Source organism: Trichosurus vulpecula, chromosome 1 (genome assembly GCF_011100635.1).
Source record: "Trichosurus vulpecula isolate mTriVul1 chromosome 1, mTriVul1.pri, whole genome shotgun sequence".
NCBI lineage: Eukaryota > Metazoa > Chordata > Mammalia > Diprotodontia > Phalangeridae > Trichosurus > Trichosurus vulpecula.
Window position 1 is genome coordinate 523,317,120 of NC_050573.1, and position 12,421 is coordinate 523,329,540.

The following is a 12,421-nucleotide window of genomic DNA, read 5'->3' on the forward strand; positions in this document are numbered from 1 at the left end:
GCGACCTTCGACCCCGGCCCACCAGCGACCAATCGCGCGCCGGAGGACGGGAAGGCGTGGCTTCGGGAGCCGGATGCGGACCTATCAGGCGCCGATGGCGGGGGCGGGCAGCCTCGCGGGCTCTGACGTACGCTGTCACGCTGCTTCGCTCGCTCTGGTCCTCCCGGGCTTCCTTTCTAGAGCCGGCAGCGGAGGAGATCGCGCGCCGGTGAGGCTTCCCTGGAGGGCGCCCGAGGCTCATCTGCGCCTGCGCCCCGCGCGCGAAGGAAAGAAGGACCGGGGGCGCTGGAGGGTGAGTGCCGCCGGGCCGGCAGCTTGGGGGACTGAGTGTAATGGGCGTCGGGGGGCCTGAGTTCAAATCCCGCCGCCGTCATTCTCTTAGTGATGTGGCAGTATCCCTCCACCCCTGAGCCCCAGCCCCTGCCTCAGCAAAACAAGTATCGCCCGAGCTGGGATTTTACAGTTAGGGAAACTGAGGCCTGGAAAGACCCGACTTGCCAAACATCAGCAGGTAGCAAGTGGCAGCCTCCTGGGCCTCATACCTACCTAACTCTAAAGCCGGCTGCGCCTCCCAGGTAACACCCATTCCAGCTTCCGGGTCACTGGTGAGGAAACCCACCTTAGATCGTCCAGACTCCGGAAGACTTAAAAGTCCTGAAAATGAGGTCTTTCCGGCCGCGGCCCCCACGACACCCCAGATTTGAATGGACTTAACGTTAGCTTTGGAGTCGGGGGCCCCGAGTTCAAATCCTTGGCTTAGCCGATTACCACTAACCTTGGACGAGTCATTTCCCTGGGTCTCAGTTTTCTCATCTGTAGAATGAGAGGGTCTGGACCCCTCAAGATGCTTCTAGTCCCAAACCCGATTTGAGCTTTGCTCGCCTCTTCCTCCGCCTCATACACACGGGCTTCCACTCCTGAGCAAACTGTCACTTGTGTATTTACATCCATTCTCACAGCTGGGAGCGGGGGACCCTGCTGAGGGTGACCTTAGAGCTTTGTTCCCCTCCCTTTCCTCACCGCCATCCTCTAGAGGAATCTAAGATTTATCCCCATTTTATAGGGGAGAAAACTGAGGCTCAGAGAAGCGACCTGATTTATCCAGTGCCACGCTGTCCAAGATCAACCTTCCTTCCCCTACAGGCTATCCAAGATAATTCATATAAAAACCTTCTTTGAGTGTGTTTGGCATTGCCTTACTTTTTTAATTTTTACTTAAATTTGATTTGACTCCAGGACCCAGACTGGATCAGTGAAAAATCGGTGGTGGACAACCACAAGAGGAGGCATGAAAATCATCCAGCTGTTCTCTGGCCCATCCCTGGCAGGATCAGTTGCCCTAAGACACCTTAATCCGTGGACGGGCCCCAGCAGAACTAGCTGGGTAGGTCGAGGAAAGAGCCTAGCGTTCCAGAGGGGCTCGTGGCAGCTGCTGGGCTGCCTGGGATGGAAACAGCAGTGTGGGATGCTGAGACTATTCGGTTCCTCCCTCCCCAAACTCAAATCAAATGACTGGACCCAGAAGAGAGTAAACAGCAGCTCCCCGGAGCTTGGTGAATCATGGTCTCCGTCCCAGCCGGACACGAGTGGAAATGAAGAAGAAGAGACCTTTGGGACCCTGTCTGACAAATACTCCTCCAGAACGATGTTTCGTAAAACCTCGGCAGACTCTCACAACTTAAGGCTTCAAGAATTTGAGGATGAGGAAGATAAGATGCTGAAGAAGCGTTGGAAGGGTCCCCGGAACACCCCTCACTGGTATTTCTTTCAGTGCAAGAGGCTGATAAAGGAGGACAAGGTAAGTGGGCTAGCACCTATGGAAACTGTGTCTCAGAGCGTCACCTTCAGAACTCTGGTCCCAACTACTCTATAAGAATGTTCCCCTCCGGTCAGACTGGTTTACCCACTGAACCCGAAACACACCAGCCAGACTGCATCCTCACATGGCAGCCCTGGGGAGACCCAAATAAAGCAGCCCCTGCCTTCTTAGAGCCTGTAGACTCCTTATTCATCCTTCAGGTCTTACCTCTTCCTTCATTCAACATACTTAACTGAAAAGGTATTTTGGGCAAGGCCCTGTGCCAGACATTGAGAGGGTTGCAAGGAGAAACAAGACCCAGTTGCAGCCCCCGTGAAGCTTACTATTTTTATGGGGGATGGGATTTGTACACAAATCCAATGTAATATTACAAGCATTTAAGTCTCTGCTGTGCCAGGCAGTATGGGAGGGTTAGGGAGTAAACATCTGTAGAGAGCTTACAGTGTGCCAGGCACTGTACTAAACGTTTTGTAGACTATAAGTATCTGAGGCCGAATTTGCTTAGGTCTTCCTGACTCCAGGCTGAGTTCTTTCCATTTTGCTACCTGGCTGCCTCCCTATAGTACTCTGGCAGTTAAAAGGAAGGAAACATCATTTCTATCCTTAACAAGGTCCATAAACTTGGTGGTTGGTTTCTTTTATATATTTTGATGTGTATTTCAATATAATTGGTTTCCTTCATAATCTTGTGTATTTTATACATTTGAAAACAATCTTCTGAGAAGGAATCCATGGTTTTCCCAGGGAGCCAACAGCCCCCTGACCCAAAGAAGGCTAAGAGCCCCAAGTTCCCAGAAGCTGGCATCACAAGTGGGGTCCTGAGAAGCCTTCTCTGACTCCTTCGATCCACACTGATTTCTTCCTTTTGAACTGTCCTAGCACTTATTGTAGTCCTCATTTGTCACCTCACAAATTGTTAGCTCTTTTTTTTCTATGTTTGTTTACGTGTTCTCTCCCGCAGCTAGACAGAGCTCTCTAGAGGCAGAGACTCAGCCTTATATGCTAGGACATAATACCATGCATGTAGTTGGCACTCAATAAATGTTCATTGACCAAAATTTGTTTGAAAGAGGGCTCTGGAACCTACTAGCCACCAGAAGCCCAGAGGTTTCTGTTGCCTCACAAGTTCTGGTCTGTCTAACCTGGGGCTAGAACAGTAATGTAGACTGAAGGAGCAGCTGCTGGGCTTCCATAGGCTGAGTCCAGCCATGGGAGAAGACGAGGATCTGATTAGACAGGGAAAAAGAAGAAGTGGAGAGTTGAAGGGGTGGTAAGGTATGAAGAAAAAAACTCGACATTTAAAGATTCTAGGCGAGGGAACCAATGAAAAGAGAGAAAGTGTCTGTGTTATACAAGGTGAGTGGGGAGAGAAGGGATGAAGAAGAAAATAAGGCAAAAGGCATGTCCCCCAAAAATGGGGACGTGGTACAGCCCCAACAAACAGAGCAGCCCAAGGTAGAAAAAACAGGAGCTGTTTTTTCAGGATAAGACCCTCATCAATAAACTGTCCTTCCATCCCTTCCACTCAGGGGAGGACAGCTGAGACCCAGAAGGGTAGAGGGCTCTGAAAAAAGGAAGAAATGAGATGTGGGCAACATCTCTGCTAGGGGAAATCACACTGGTATTAATGGAGGTGACCGAGTAAGCAGACATCATGGAATGTGCATGCAGGGCATCAAATTAGAGGGAGGGTGGCCTGTGATATCTTTACTTTTTTCTTATTTGCTGACAGTGGAGGGCCAAGCAGGTGATGGGAATCCCTGCATGCTTATTGGCATAACAATGGAGACTTCTTAGGGATATTCTCTCCCCTTACCACCTCCCTCCCCACACCAGAGAAATCCCCACACCAGAGAAAATACTTCTGTATTCTAGACCAGAGCTTCTCAATCTGAGGTTAATGAACTTGGGTTTTTGTTTTGTTTTTTTTTTTTTAGATATTTTGATAAGTATATTTCAATATAACTTCCTTTGCAATCCAATGTATTTTATTTTGTGCATTTAAACACATTCTTCTGAAAAACCTGGAAAGACTTACATGAACTGATGCAAAATGAAATGAGTAGAACCAGAAGAACATTGTACACAGTAACAGCCATATTGTAAGATGATCAGCTGTGAATGACTTAGCTAGTTTTAGCAATAAGCAGTCCAAGGCACCACTGAAGGACTTGTAATGAAAAATGCTATCCATCCTCAGAGGAAGAACCGATAGACTCTGGATACAGATTGAAGCATACTTTTAAACTTTATATTTTCTTGGATTTTTTTTTATCTGTGTTTTCTTTTACAACATAATTAATATGGAAATATGTTTTGCATGACTATACATGTATAACCTATATCAAATTGCTTGCCTTCTCAATGAGGAGGGGAGGGAGGGAGAGAATTTGGAACTCAAAATTTTTAAAATGAATGTTAAAAATTGTTCTTACATGTAATTGGGAAAATAAAATAATAACTATTTCTTAGAAAGATAAAAAAAATGGCAAAGAGGAACATTCTAGACTCCCAAAAAAAATTTTTTAAAAACATTCTTCTGAGAAGGGGTCCATATATTTTACTAGACTTCCCATACAAAAAGGTTACCCCTGCTCTAAACCAACTTCTCCTTATATGTATGTGTATGTGTGTATATACATACACACATACACATACGTACATATAATATTAAACATTACTTAATACTTAATTATTTACAGCAAGTTATATGATTATATAACATGCATATAACTGTTGTGTACGTGTGTGCGCGTGTGTGTGTGTGTGTGTGTGTGTGTGTGTGTGTGTGTGTGTGTGTGTTTTATACCAGGCCTAAACATCCTTTCCCATGTTTCTCCTTTCCTGGTGGTGCTGGCAGTTGGCTGAGGCCCTAGATCTGTTCGAGAGGCAGATGCTGAAGGAAGAATGTCTCCAACCCATCGAATGTAACTATACCGTGCTGATGGGAGGCTGTGGTCGGGTAGGCTACCTGAAGAAAGCCTTTAAGCTCTACAATGATGTGAGTGGCCGGAGGGGGCAGAGAAAGGGTCTGTTGAACAAATAAGGCTGACATAGACATATACAGGCATGCCTACTCAGCTTTGGTTTAAGTGGTCTTTTATTCCTCTCAGTATTTGAGAGACAGCAAGAAATACTGGGCTGAGAACACTAATCTCATGGTTTATGTTGTGTTTTAGGGTTGTGTAACGACAACGTTGCTTGCAGCTGCTGTGGGGGTGTAAGGTCAATAACACCAGCATGCAGGAGGGCTGCTAGCACAGGTTCTTTGATCTGCTTTTCTAAGGAAAGCCACTCTAAGGGGTTTACTGTCCCACTTTAATTAAGCATACATGTATCATTCACTTAGTTCAGGGGAAAAAGTCAGCACCCTGAACTTCAGAGCAAATACAAACAAATTATATAACTAGAGCAAAATAACACAAATCAGCAGGCAGGCTTCTTGCTGTCTGTCTAAGCAATACATACAGTTACCTGAGAGAGAAGCTCCAACATCTGGGTTTCCGCACGGCGGCGGGGGAGGGGAGTGGCTCTGTGACAGCTACCCAGAGTCTTGTCTAGTCAAATCACACAACAACCCTTCCAGTGAGTGATAGCCCCAAAACAAAATACCAACCTCGGATCTTATATACCCTTCTCAGGGTCAAAGGGCATCACAGCCATGGGACTCAAACCCATGTAAACTAGGCTGTCTTGTTAAGCAGGGCATCAGAGACTCTTGATTCAAAGAAATAAAGGCAAGATTCATCAAAGGCACTTGGTTACCTCAGTGCCGAGAAGCACTCAAACAGAAAACAGGCCAAAGTCCCACTCTGCTTGCCTTTACATTTGAAAGGCAAGACTCAAAGGTGCTTGATTACCTTAGCCTTCCATAAGAGAAAACAGTAAAACAGTCCCACCCTATTTACCATTCCAGGTTGGCAAAGCCCTGTGAAGGAGGCATCGCTAGTATTGTTACCCCCACTGTACAAATGAGGAAACTCCTATGTAACTCAATAAATAGACGTACATAGATATATGTGTGTGTGTATATATATATATATACACAAATATGCACACACACACACACACATTAAAAATGACTGTCCTTGGTTACTCAGGGGTCTAGCTAGTGTTAGGTCTGCCACATACAGGGTAAAAAATGGCCTTGGTGACTCCAGAAAAGAGGAAGGAGAAGATATCTTCTCTCCCCCGCCTGCACCCTTAACTCTGCAGAGATGGGAGGTTCAGATTTTTTTTCAAAGTATTGATTGATCGCTGATTTTTTTTCCTCTCTCTCTATTTCTTTCCTCTTGCTATTAAAATCAATCCATCAATAAATATTAAGTGCCTGTTATGTGCCAGGCACTGTGCTAAGTGCTACGGATACAAAAAGAGGCAAAAGACAGTCCCTGCCCTCAAGGAGCTTACAGTTTAATGGGAGAAGCTGACATACAAACAAAGAGATACAAAGCAAGCTATAAACAGGATGAATAGGAAATAATTAACAGAGAAAAAGCACTGAATTAAGAGGAGTTGGGGAAGGCTTCCCCAAGACTTAAAAAATTCCTTGTTCCAGGGAAGAGATGAATCAAGGGGGGAATTTAGGCAACATAAAGATAAAAGATATCAATAAAAATTCTTTTTTAAAATTTATCCCTAACTTTTAAAAATAGCTTTGGCTGGTTGCTGCCGGAGATATTGTAAAACCATGGTGCACAAAGTCTTTTTCCTCATGGCATAGTATTCCTTGCCATGCCCACTTCAGGAAAACTGAAAGAGTTGCTTGTACATTTGGAAGTGTAAACTCCATACAGTTTGCAGCACATTCAACAAAATCCAAGGCTCCCTTGGAGAGCCACGGCTGTAGAGACTTCCAGTGCCAGCTGAGCTGGATCAGGGACAGGCTGGGGATCAGATTCTCAAGCTCTCTCCCTGGCCATGCCCAGGACCTGCCCTGTTCCTTGGGCAGATCATGCCTTGACCCCCAGTTCTCACTTCCAGTTACTGATCCTAATGAGGCTTCTCATCATTGTCTTGTTTCGCCCCTCTTGCAGTGAGGTCAAAGTCAAACAAATAAATGGTTTCCTGTGGGAAGCTTTCTGGTCCTGTTCAGGGGAGGTTCTCAACTCTGGCTTTATTTTGTTCGTGATAGATGAAGAAACGGGATCTGGAGCCCACTGATGCCACTTACACAGCCCTTTTTAATGCCTGTGCCGAATCACCGTGGAAGGACTCTGGCCTACAGAGTGCCCTAAAGCTTCAGCAACAGCTCCGGGCCAAAAACATCGAACTGAACTTGAAATCCTATCATGCACTACTGAAAGCTGCTGCCCTCTGTGCCGACACCAGGATGTGTTTTGAGGTCTTCAAGGTAGGGATCATTTTTTAAAAATTATTATTTAACTCCTCCTGCCCTATGGTTGCCTAAAATGGTGCTGCCTGTACAAGTGGGTGTTCAGTAAATGTTATTGGCCTCCCTGTCTCCCCCCACCCCGACATTTTTCCTCCCCACCTAGGCAGAAAACAAAAATCTCAGCTTAGGTAGGCAGATGTCATGGCATTTCAGAGCCAGGGCTGATTCTGCATTTTCTCTGGAGCCAAACTCATGTCATTAGGGTTAAGATTGAATATTTGTAAGGACACAGGCTTATATTTTTACTTTTGGGGTCAAGAATGATTCTGAAGGATTTCAGAAGTGTTCAGAAGTCCCCAGTGCTTCTGCAGCCACCAGCTAGAGTTTATACCAGAGTCGCAAAATCCCCTTCCCTGTTGATGGTGATAGGATAGTAGTACAGAAGGCCAGCCTTCAGAACTGATACTGGTCAGTAGTAGTCAGTAGTCAGTAAACATTTATTAAACACCTACTGTGGACCAAGCACTATACTAAGTGCTTTCTAGGGATACAAATAGGAAAAAAGAAAGACAACCCCCACCCTCCATGAGCTTACCATTGTACGGGGAAAGTCAACACAAAAGGGAAGTTCAAAAGCCTGGGTCAGAGGCGTCCCAGAGCTGTGCAGCCACATGAAAAAGGACATAGGAATTTGTTTTGCTTTACCATGCACGGGGCAGGGGGAGACAACTAAAGACAGAATTGGCCTCTGACTACATTTTTTTTAAACAAAGGTAGATAGTGGGAGTAACTCAGGTGTTGAGCCTCAGATTTTGAAAAATGATGAAAAATACTCAATCACATCCCTCTTACAGGAAATACTACTATTTATAATCATTTTTAGTGAGATCGAAAAGGGTTTTGGACTAGTAATAACATTTTAGATTTTTTAAAAAGAGAGAGACCTGGCATTGATACTATTCGTATACCCTACCTGCCCAGGTTGTCAAGTTTGTGATTTAAGGCAACTAAGGAGGTGGCAACCCTCTTCCTGGACAGAGGGGCAAGACCAAAACCAGGTTCCAAGAAAATGTGAACCAGAAGACCAAGCCAGGGTGGTTTCTTCAGAAGGCCCGAATTTAAAAGGGTGAGACAGAAGCCAGAAAGTGGTCATAAGCACAAGATTTAGGTGGGGAAATCAGGTGGCAAAGTGCAGGGTTGAGGCTGTGGGGTGGACCGTTTCTGTTACCAACCCTGTCTAGCCTCCCCCACTCCTCCTGCGAAATCTTCAGCCCTTTTAGAAGGACTGAATACATTTCCCACTTTTGCCCCACACTTCCCTAAGCTTCAGCGCTGGCCAGGTCCACGTGTCTGTTCTGACTCCACTCAGCCAGCAAGGTTTGGGACTCCAGAACGTATCTCTGTTCAGAACACTCCCCCCGGCCCTTGGATTGGCATGACATTGGCAAGAGACTTCTTTTCTACCAATTCCAGAGCAAGCCCTTGTTCTCTGACTCTCACTGTCTTCTGGCACCCGTGCCTCTCTGCCAGCCTACCAGGCCCTACATAGAGTAGGCTCTATCTCTTCCTTGACTTTAGGAGATGCTAAACGGTATCTTTCTGCTCCTCTGCTAACCTAATAGGATACAGTTCAGGGTCAAGTTGGCAAAACTTACTAGAGCATAACCATGTCCTTCACATAGCAAGTATCTCCATCTTTATTGAACTGAATGGCATTGACCCTGGCTGGTAGGCCAGGGGCTTCCCCCCCTGTTGGCTCGACCCTTTCTGTAGACCACTTTGACTGCTTCTAGTCATGCTACAAGTCTGCTAGCATGGCCTCCAGCTCCATCAGAGTCATTGACTAGGGAGGCCTGGTGGAGTGGTGAGCTGGGGGGATGTAGGGAATAAAAGGGTAGAAGCCGTTGTTCACATAGAAGGGCATGGACTGTCTTGTGATAAGGGAATTCCTCAGTGGGCAGCAGGGCAGCCTAACCATCATAATGATGTAATGATACAGAAACTTTTAAGGTTTCAGTTTAAATACTCTCTGCCCATCAGCTGTGGGTGACCTCAAGATACCACAAAAGCCATCTTCACCCTTGGCCATTAAGGGTAGGGGTGGGGAGGAGGTGTCCATAAACAACTTAGAATAGGCCAAGAACTCTAGAAAGTCCTCTGCCTGTCCAGCAAAAGGATACAGGGAAAATCAAGCTAAGGCCACAGACTCCCCCTGCCACCTAGGACAGCACTTTCCTTTCCAAAGGGTACACAAAGACACCTCTGAGAGCAGCCACTTTCTCAGAGATCTGAGTCAATTGTGACTGCAGTTCTGTCCTGAGTTATCGGTGGGCTCATAGATGGGGTCTGCCATTACCCCTCCTCACTCAGCTGTGTCAGTGGGGCTTTGGGCCCAGACACCCATGTACTTAAGAAGCCTCTTAGCAGTTACTTGAAGAAACACTGTGGAGGTTAAGGTGCTGTTGTATATTCAAGAGATCAGGTTTCTTCACTTTGGCAAGATGAACCACAGTGAGGGTATGTTGAAGGGAGACCGTGAGCAGGATAACCCCAGCTTGTGTCTCCTTATGTGCTAGACAGACTTACTCAATGGTTCCTGGACCACTAGGGCTGTTGGGCATCTCAAGAATTCTGGAAGAGGGGGGTCAGCAGGAATAAAATGAATGGAAGTAATGCTCTGGACAGCTGGCCTGTTTGTGTCCTTCATGTGGAACTTCTCAAGAGCATAGATTTAGAATGGAATTAACCTTAGCAGCCTCCTTGTTCTATCACAGCATTTTACAAATGAGGAAACGGGTCCAGAGTGGTTAGACAGCTTGTTTGTAGTCACTTGTATATGGCTTCTTTATGGTCAGGATAATACATGGGAGCCCTCTCCCTAAAGTATCATCTAAGTGTGGGCTCTGCCCTTGAGGAGTGCATAAGCAAGCAGGCAGGCAAGTTTAAGACAGACAGTAGTGACGTGGATGTGTGTCCCTGCATTGGCGGAGGCGGGGGTGGAACTTTAACCACTTCACAAATGGATATATGAGATTGACCTTCTAAGGGATAAATATATTTAAGGATTAAAGAGTTGGTTTTCTTTTCCTTTGATCGCTGAGTGCTGAATTTTCCTAGAAGTCACCATAGCCTCATACTGAGCATCCTGTAAATAAAATTAGACATACATGCAGCCTCCTAAGAGTTTATGATCTTCTTAGCATTCACATAATACCTTGTCACCACCTCAGATTCAAAATAGTCACAGATTTCTCCCATGCTGTAGGAAATTGTACTCAAAGGCCATGCTGTCACCAAAGAGACTTTCAATTTTCTGCTCATGGGCTGCATACAAGACAAGAAGACAGGCTTCAGATACGCCTTGCAGGTCTGTACCTCTCCCCCTGAGTGCTGTGGGTACAGGGTCTTTGGGAGATAGGCAACCCTTTCAAGGTGTTGAGAGAAAGAGATATTTGAACTGTACGCTAAGTGGTAAAGGATGTGGTGGTTCTGGGTGACAGATGAGGTAGGCAGGGCAGCAGAGAGAGACTGGAATCCAGGTCATTTTATCCTTCCCCAAGGGAAATGGGGGGGGAGGGGGGTGCCACCTGTGTGTAGAGGGCCTTTTGTTTTTCTTGCCCATAAATATGCCTGTCTGAAAAGGCTCCTGGGCAGTTTGAAAATAAAGGCACATTTTTCCCCAGATCCACCTTCTCATGAACATTGTTCAGATGTGAGCCAGTGACACTGATATGTCACTAAACATTGCCGTAGAGGATCAGGGAGATGTCAGGCATCTATGCTGGCATGTCCCCCTCTCCTGCCTCAGTTCCCTGGGCACCTTCCTAAGATTGGTATAGCTAGAGACCTAAAGCCAGTGTCACCCATTCGTCTCATCCCAACCCCCCCAGAAAACATTCTTGTCTGAGTTTCTCTCCCCAGCTGACCCAGCCGTTGGAGCTAAGGTTCCTTCTGATAGTATTGTAGGTTATTCAGAGGAAACCAAAATATATGTCACTTTTTCTTCTGGAGCAGGTTTGGAGACAGATGTTGAAAATGGGGCTTGAGCCTAATGTTCACAGTTACAATCTGATGCTGTGTGCGGCACGGGACTGTGACCTAGGGGACCCCGCAGTGGCTTCAGATTTGCTTCTGAGGAGTGAAGAGAAGCCAGCCCTGCTCCAGTTGAAGGCAGGCAAGCAGCACAAAAGGAAGAAAATACGGGAACAGAAAGCCACCTCAGCCAAGCTGGATGTGGACTCCCTGGAGAGGCAGCTATTCCAGGAAATTTCCAGGGAGGCCCAGGATCCTCCAAGCATCCAGAAAGCCAGAGAGGCCAATGAAGTTCAGCCTGAGCTACAAGATAACAAAGGAGGATTTGATTCCAAACCTGCTGATACTCTGGTAGTATTAAACCAAAGTTTGAGTAGGCTGGAGCCTGTGAAAGCTGATGTTGCCCAATTTTCAGAACCTGTTTGCCCTGTGCCAAACTTGCTGGATCTCAGGGTATCTCACATGAATGTGGTTTCTTTAGGGACTGTTGCTAGTCCGGCTGACAGGTTGGCTTTAATGGGTGACATGGATGGCTTCCTGAGTAAGATGAAGGAGGACCACATAGAGCCTAATATCAAAACTCTGACCCTGTTGGCTGAGATTGTCAGGCCAAACAGTCCATCAGAGTCCTCATTGCTGGCTGTTCTTGATAAGCACAAAGTGCAAGCTGATATTACATTTTTCAACGCATTGGTGAGGAAGAAGAGCAAATCAGGGGACCTACAAGGGGCAAAGGTAAGCACTGATACCTCTTTTCATTTTAGCAGACACTAAAATGCTTTAAGAGGGGAGAAATACAGTTCCAGGGTCCCTCTTAAAATCCCCTTCCTTTTCATTGTGTCTCCCCCACTGCCCAATGGATCTGAGTCCTTTCAAAAAGGGTCCTTTTCATAGCTGAGTAACAAGACTCTTCCTGTCTCCCCACCACTTTTAGCTGCTTCTCATCTCTCTTCCTAGGTGTCCTGTTGTTACAAAAGTTGGTTAGGAACCAGTGAGCTGTCATAGCCTTCTTGAAACTTTTGTCTATTCTTTAGGCCAGGAGTGGGGAACCTTGGGCCTCAAGGCCACATTTGGCCCTCTAGGTCCTCAAGTGCAGCCCTTTGCTGGAATCCAAACTTCACAGAACAAATCCCCTTAATAAAAGGATTTGGTAAAACTTGGACTCAGTCAAAAGGCCACACTCAAGGACCTAGAAGGCCGAAGGTTCCCCACCTCTGCTTTAGGCCTTTCTTACT

At 46.2% G+C, this 12,421-nt stretch overlaps 1 protein-coding gene across 1 annotated transcript in view; it reads left to right on the forward strand.

The window, feature by feature from the left end:
* Positions 1 to 178: 178 nt before the first annotated feature.
* PTCD1 (pentatricopeptide repeat domain 1) overlaps positions 179 to 12,421 on the forward strand; it is an 18,563-nt gene continuing 6,320 nt past the window's right edge. The window contains exons 1-6 of the mRNA XM_036741185.1: positions 179 to 292; positions 1,237 to 1,798; positions 4,680 to 4,820; positions 6,954 to 7,172; positions 10,420 to 10,521; positions 11,169 to 11,921. Of these exons, the coding sequence (XP_036597080.1) occupies positions 1,289 to 1,798; positions 4,680 to 4,820; positions 6,954 to 7,172; positions 10,420 to 10,521; positions 11,169 to 11,921 (1,725 nt within the window). The 5' untranslated portion in view covers positions 179 to 292; positions 1,237 to 1,288. The remainder of the gene's footprint in view (positions 293 to 1,236; positions 1,799 to 4,679; positions 4,821 to 6,953; positions 7,173 to 10,419; positions 10,522 to 11,168; positions 11,922 to 12,421) is intronic.